The 7,609-nt window shown below is 40.6% G+C and overlaps 1 protein-coding gene across 3 annotated transcripts in view; it reads left to right on the top strand.

Annotated features, from left to right (window-relative positions):
* The first annotated feature begins 234 nt into the window (after positions 1–234).
* casp3b (caspase 3, apoptosis-related cysteine peptidase b) overlaps positions 235–7,609 on the top strand; it is a 12,094-nt gene continuing 4,719 nt past the window's right edge. Inside the window, exons 1-5 of one of the 3 annotated variants that reach the window (XM_028589878.1) lie at positions 235–305; positions 2,374–2,439; positions 3,591–3,754; positions 4,167–4,295; positions 6,200–6,375. In XM_028589878.1, the coding sequence (XP_028445679.1) occupies positions 2,378–2,439; positions 3,591–3,754; positions 4,167–4,295; positions 6,200–6,375 (531 nt within the window). In that variant the 5' untranslated portion in view covers positions 235–305; positions 2,374–2,377. Of the gene's footprint in view, positions 357–405; positions 474–2,373; positions 2,440–3,590; positions 3,755–4,166; positions 4,296–6,199; positions 6,376–7,609 lie in introns of those variants that run through there. The other 2 variants (XM_028589877.1, XM_028589881.1) reach the window with 2 other exon arrangements.

The following is a 7,609-nucleotide window of genomic DNA, read 5'->3' as shown; positions in this document are numbered from 1 at the left end:
TGGTGTGTGTGTGTTGTTTGTTTTTGTCTTTTGCAAAATAATATCAGAAGTTCTATTTCTGGGTGATGTTGAATGCTTGTAGTCAAATTGGTTTTCCTTGTATGAGTTGTGTAAAGTAATTTCCCCTAACCCTAAGGGATTGTTTGTAACGTTCTGGACAATTTTCTAAGCCAATCAACTGCTGGCTTTTTGTGGTTTCTCTAGCCCACACAGGGAGTAGCGTCCTGATTGGCTAAGAGTTTCAAGCCTGTACTTCGAACGAACAACTGGACATTTCCTTGTAATGCTTGGTAACGTTATTAATGGTAAGGACGAGGACTTGCTAACACTTATTTTACCACCGTCCCACAAAAGAGGTACGTTTATTTTGGAAGAAAAATATATAAATTTCAATTATTATTCACATATGATTTTGACAAAGCACGACTTATATTTGAGTGTCCTTTCCTGGTAACTGTGCTAACCAACTTCAGGTAAGGTTAAGGTTAACGAGGTAAAGTTAGCTAGCACCTGAAATACATTTTTAGTTGACGTTAGCTAAGTGAAGTTGGAGGCTATTGTGAACTCACTCGTTCAAAACTTGGCTAGCTGCGGGTGCAAAGGTTTTCGTGTGTGTCTTCAACTTGCAACGTTAACGTTATTCGTTGGTCATTTTTAGCCTTGTTAATTTCATGTGTAAATTAACGTAATTAAAGTTGGCTAGTAACAGTTCCTGAATGAGACATGGCTACAGTTGCATGACCTCACTTTTGAATCTATGGGCTAAATTCAGCTTACATTTTATTACGTCAACCGTTGAACTAGTATTCCCACAGTCCTGTTTTACAGAAAACAGTATTTGTTAACTAACTAGCTAGCTACATTTGACAGGTGGGTTATGTAACATTAATATGTATAATTCCATATCACTAAAGTGTCATTCGCGTTTTACTGACCTACTTCTGATAACCGAGCTGTAACGTTACAGGAGTTTCGTTTTGACGTTACAGTATTGCATAATTTCTCTCAAACACAGATAAGCCTATTCTAATATAATTTATTTATAATGATACATTAAATATATTTGGTATAATACATGGTGTATTCATAAGTGTATATTAATTAAATATAGGTCTAGCTTGCCTCTCCACCCATGGTCTTCTTAACCTAACCACAATAAACAAGACTAACCACAAAGTCAACAACTTCCTCGTTGTGGTCCGTTTGAACCAACCATCAGGGCTTTGCTCTCATGTGTTCACTGGTTTCGAGTTTAAAGTCTGATTAAAACGGCTCTATAAATTACCATCCTGTATAACCTAAACATACAAACAACAAAAATCCCGTAAACGTTACTCTCAATGAATTTCTGCTCTCCAGTAAGAAAAAAAGAGTGGGTGGACATATCTTTTTACTTTTAGAAATAATATTTTAACGTAAATCATATAGTAGGCCTACATCTAAAGGGCTAGTTCACCCAAATTGCAAAGGAACACATTTTACAAATCCCTGCTGCCTCCCTCAATGGGGTTAAATGGAATTGAATTTCAGCTGCCACGCTGGATAAACCACATGCCTCACTGCCAAACGTTTTCATTGGAATTACTACCTACCAAAGAAAAAGTCCCTGTGTGGGAGGAACACTGTTGAACGGCAGATCTGTGCCAAAATACCAGTTAGAAAATGTTTGTTATTATTTTCGGTGACAAAAAAAAATAAAACCAAACCAAATCTAAGGGAACCATGTCAATATACAGTATGTCATGGGTTGATGTTAAAAACAATTGTGGCCTATTAGGCCTATTTCTTTTATCCGGTATGGTTGCCATAGTTGCCATTGATATTTGCTAGAAAGATAGAGTTTCATTCCAGCCTTTAGCAGTACTTAGACAAATCAAATGAATATAATAGGGCTGCTGATTATTGAAGAAACTAGAAAATGTTCACATTTATAGAGCTGGAATCCGATAATTTTTCACGATTTTTCATGAAAATTACTCAAACTGATTAAATCAATTATCAAAATATTTGCTGATTAATTTGATAGTTCAATTCATTTTTGCAGCTCCATAATATAGTGTAAAAACTAAATTAACAAATCGTATGTACAGTATGAACACAGTCAATCGTCCAAAGTGGCTTTTGCTGATATGAATTGATCATATTGATTTGTTTGAAATGGCATTGATAGTAATTGAATGAGCCCTGCACATACTTTGACAGAGTGCTAGATACTGAATACCAGGAACTGGAAGAGAAAGATCGATTCCAATCGAGAAGCAAGTGTTTTTTTTTTTTTTTTTTTTTTGTTTTATCTTGGTGGTTGTTTCCACTTTCACCAAAGGGAGGTTCTATATTTTCTGCTCACTGCCTCGTATGCATCCATGCCTGTAGGAACATGGACGTGACGCAGAGTGGTGGGGACACTGTGGACGCATTGAAATTGTCTTCAAAGAAAAGGTAATAATTATTGTACACTGATGACTACATCTGACTACACATATAACATAAATGTACCTAATCGGGTATGCTCGGTCTACTGAAAATAAGGTGCAGGCCAGGGTTGACAGAGTTCTGAGTTCGGAAATCCGAGGTCAGGTGAAGTGTTGCCTGGCAGATAGATCGGATCCACTAGATGTGTCGACGTCAAAGGACGTGCCTAGTGGCCCGCCTTATTCTGCCTCTGATTGGCTTACCCTGGTATTCTTACCCTAACCAGTCCCCACTCCCCATGCCTAAACCTAACTATCGACCATTTTAGCAGATCCAGATCAGAGATTTAGGATCTACCGACTTTGACCTCGGAAAATCCAACTTCTGAGTACAAATGGAACCACTATGAGCAACAGCTTTCAGCTGCAAGGCTTCTGCTCTTGTGTATTCTCGCTCATAGCTCCTCAGAGATCCCTCCTCGATGCTCGCTCCTTCGCTGCAGAAATAAGAGCTTTGAGACGGCCTTCACGAAGGAAGAACAACTTCCGGTTCAGCCGAGAGGCAAAGAGCGAGGAGCTATCAAATAAGGAAAGTGAGATCCAGCCAGTGTCTCCACACAATCGGGCTGAAAGCAGCTGAGTGGGTGGACAGGTGGACTCTGTAACTTCTCTGTCGATTATTCAGTTTGCCACAGTGTAGGCTATAAACCCTTTGGCATACCTTATTTCAATAAAGTAGAAGTTAAATGGCCTACTCCAGTAGATCTGATAGATGTGAGACTGTGTGATTCTGCCTCTCTGTTTTAGTCTTTTATTTATAACATCTATAATACCACTGCTTTGATACATCACCCTGTATAATGGGAGATTCCAAAAATCCTTAGGACTTCCGCGTATTTATTAGCTCACTCCACCTCCTATTTGTTAGACTAACAAAAATATATGGGCACAAAATATTGGACAGGATAGAAGAAAACATTTGTGTAGTTTCACTACACCTACAGCCATTCATCGTGTGTGTGTGTGTGTGTGTGTGTGTGTGTGTGTGTGTGTGTGTGTGTGTGTGTGTGTGTGTGTGTGTGTGTGTGTGTGTGTGTGTGTGTGTGTGTGTGTGTGTGTGTGTGTGTGTGTGTGTGTGTGTGTGTGTGTGTGTGTGTGTGTGTGTGTGTGTGTGGTCAGGTCAGATGCAAAGCCCGCAGGCAGTAGTAAGACTGCTGAGGAATTGGACTCTGCCCCCCGCAGCAGTAAAACAGCAGACTCTGACCCTTACCGCTACAAGATGGACTATCCCTGCATCGGAACCTGTCTGATTATCAACAATAAGAACTTCCACAGTAGCACAAGTAACTACACCCATTTAACAAGTGTCACACACACTTGTTTAATTTCGCAGTCACAAATGTTCTGTAAATTTAATAACTGACTACAAACAAGTCTCATTTGTGTGTCAATGTGTCACCCCCATTTTACTTACAATGTGTAATGCAGCAATTGGGACCCACCCCCAAGTGTGCCCCCCTCAGTTCTCAGTTCAGCATCATCTGTATTAGAGAATAGAGTCACTTCATCCGATAAAATAGCTCTTGCCAGTCTATTTACTGGAGTCCCACAACTACACATATCCTCTACAAGTACAATTGTGGCTGTATTATATACCCCCACACCTCCAAAATCTATTAGATTAAATTTATGCCCATGATTGTAGCTGCCGACTACTACATTTCTACCTGTGTGTTTGCGTGTGTCTCTCTCCAGGGATGAGTGCTCGGAACGGGACGGATGTAGATGCTGCTGCTGCTATTGAGACCTTCTCTAAGCTGGGTTATAATGTCAATGTGAACAATGATCAGACCGTGGCGGAGATGAAACAACTGTTGTCTAGTGGTAACCGAAACTACAGTTTTTTTTATTTATTTAAAGTGCTCATATTATTCTCATATTCAGTTTAATAACTGTATTTAGAGGTTGTACCAGAATGGGTTTATGTGGTTTAATTTTCAAAAAACACCATCATTTTTTACATTGCTACAGCTCCTCTTTTCACCTTGTGTGTTGAGCTCTCCGTTTTAGCTACGGGGAGAGGCATCACACTTCTGTTCCATCTTTGTTGGGAGTGCGCGGTTCCTAGGTAAGCACTGCTAGCTAGTCAGTTGCGGAGTATGAGGGCGTGCCACACTAGCAGCTAGGTGAGCATTATAACGTGTGTTACAAAGTGATGAGGGTTCGTCACGGAAGTAATAGAGCTGTTTGGAGCAGTTTGTCAACAGTGCTTTCTCTGGAAGATGGTAAGTGCCCTTGGGGTGGACTTTGGGCTTTTGTTTTTCACTTTGTGAACCTATAACGTGCACAAAAAGATATATATATCTTTTATATCTTTTATATATATATAAAAACACAATAAAGGGAAGGGGGAAAAAGCCCAAAAAAACATAATATTAGCACTTTAAAGTTTTAAAGAAAAATAATGCTTCCCATGTACAATCAATTTGTCGACTGAATGGAACAGCAAATGTTGACAATTGCTGCATTTCAAAATCAGATTTATTACCAAAGTGAGTTACACTTACAAGGAATTTACCTTGGTAGTTGGTGCATACATAAACAGACAAACATGCATTAATATGAAATAAACAATAAATACAGAAACAAATACAAAATAGCTGTTCAACAGCTGTTTATATAGACTGCATTGCCACAGGAGCATGCATCAACCACTAGATGTCAGCGTCTGAGTGTGGCTACTCTTTAATTCCCAAACGCACTTATTACCGTAACTCTACAAATGTCTTGGGAACTGTTAAGTAGCCATCTCTGCCAGACCTGTATGTTTTGAAGTCTGAGAACTATAACTGCGAGATGCTAAAATATCAGCAATATCTGCACTGTCCTCAAGATGATGATCATTTCAAATGAGAGGGTATCTGGACCATAGGCAGTGCCAGGGAGGGGCTAGGGGGTGCTGTAGCTACCCCTAGGATTGCCATAGCACTCCCTTAGCACCCCCAAGAAATTGCTGTGGTTGATTTATAAATAAATCAAATAATTTGAGAAGCGAGTCCAACGCTAGCAATGGATAGTTTTTTACTCTCTAAACGTCAAGGTGTGGAGACTTTATCAAAACCTGTAAATGAGACTGAGAGATATAGTGAACTTGTCACCAACCGGGACGAAGAAAAGCAGCCGGAGGAAGATGAGCTGACCACGGCTGTGATTGCTGCTGAGGATGCTTAACGTCACCCTGCTGTAAATGGCATTAGACCAGGGGATCACACAGCTAGGCCACAGAGGGCGAGTCAGCTGATAGGGGTCCATGCAAGAACTTCACTCTTATCTCTGTCTCATAGAAGAACATTACAGTGAACATGTGTTTTTACAAAAATGTGAATAAATCGATAACCAAATCTAAAGTTAATGTAAGACATTGGTTTATTTTTAGCCCAGAAAACATGTTCGCCCTCGTGTGTGTGTGTGTGTGTGTGTGTGTGTGTGTGTGTGTGTGTGTGTGTGTGTGTGTGTGTGTGTGTGTGTGTGTGTGTGTGTGTGTGTGTGTGTGTGTGTGTGTGTGTGTGTGTGTGTGTGTGTGTGTGTGTGTGTGTGTGTGTGTGTGTGTGTGTGTGGGGCGCCTGCTGCATTACTATTCTGAGCCACTGTATGAAAGCTGCAGTAATGATTGTTTGAACCCGACTTGTTGGCCGGTATTTGAAATACGTTTGGTGGGCTAATCAGAGTTCTATGGTGCTGTTGTATCGGCAACTTTAAATCAATCTCTCGTGTGTGTGTGTCACTAGCATCCAAGGAGGACCACAGTAAGAGTGCATCATTTGTATGTGTGTTGCTAAGTCATGGAGACGAGGGCGTGATGTATGGCACCGACGGCGCTGAAAAGTTGGAGGAGCTGACAAAATACTTTAAAGGAGACCGCTGTAAGAGTCTGGTGGGGAAACCCAAGCTCTTCTTCATACAGGTTGGTGAAATATACCCACGTTACCTCACACATACACGTGTACTAGTTGAAACAATACCTGTTCATCTTGTGCCATCACTACAGCCCTGTCTACAGCTGTGTTTGGAGAGGCTTGTTTTGTAGTGTAAGGTTTGGTACACTTTGTCTAAGTTTGCAAAAAGGACTCGCAACAGTAAGCAAAAAAATTGGAATTGAAAACAATCACCGCTGGTTTTTATTGTAGCTTTTTAAACCATATGCCCTCAGTGTCTCAGTACAACCATCAAATACCATCACAGTTAAAGCTGTGGGTGGCAGTTTTTCTGTAAAAGGCGAAACAAATATAGCCAAACAGTATAGCCCTCCTCCTGGAGCTCCCTTCTATGAGAATGACTGTTTTCTTTGAAGGCTTTTGTAGGTGCGTAGATCCATTTGAGATGACATACTGTGATTCAAGTTCATCTTAATGAATAAAACGTGTCAACATTGACGAAGCGTTACAGATGCTAATAGTTAAGCCTTCTGGGAACCTTAGCTGTGAGCTTTGGTCACAGCCGTGAGGCTTTGGCTAAGGTTAACCAAAGGCTAAACTATTTTTTTAAAACATTTTCTCTCCATCTCTGGAACGTTTTGCTGGTATTGACATATGTGGAATGCATTTATTGTCAGACTCTTTTAGACCTTTTTTTCTGGGGTTGCTTTGTAGTGTATTCAGTTGTTGCCAATGCTAGAAAAGCAACTTTTTTCTGCAGAATCTTCCATCATTGAATCAGGCTTTCACCATCTGAAGGGACATGTACGTGCACCTGCATTTTGTAGAACAGCCAATAGGAACGCCCTCGCTCTGAAATGGTCTGTGATTGGCCAAAGTACCCAGTCAGGGACTAGTTTTCTAAAGGCTGGAAACAGAGCCAAGAGGAGATGCAGAAGTCTAGTTATCTGTCAGTCTACTTAAAAGGTGCTCTAAGCGAAGTGACGCGTTTTTTAGGCTACAACATTTTTTTTTGTCACATACAGCAAACATCTCTTCGCTATCAGTTTTGTTTGACAATACTTTGAACGTCAAAAACAAGTAACGTCACCCAACATCGCTTAGAGCACCTTTAATTACAACATGCTGAAAGATCAGTATGGAATTTTTGCCCGATGATGCCAGAAAAAAAACTGCCTGTCCCAGCTTTAACCCTTGTGTTTTCCTCCCGTCGACCATGCACTAGTTGTCCTCCCGGGTCAAAATTGACCCGGTCTGTTTTGC

The sequence above is a fragment of the Perca flavescens genome, chromosome 10 (genome assembly GCF_004354835.1).
Source record: "Perca flavescens isolate YP-PL-M2 chromosome 10, PFLA_1.0, whole genome shotgun sequence".
Taxonomy (NCBI): Eukaryota; Metazoa; Chordata; class Actinopteri; order Perciformes; family Percidae; genus Perca; species Perca flavescens.
The sequence above is the reverse complement of the archived record's forward strand: the minus strand, read 5'-3'. Positions and strand labels throughout refer to the sequence as shown.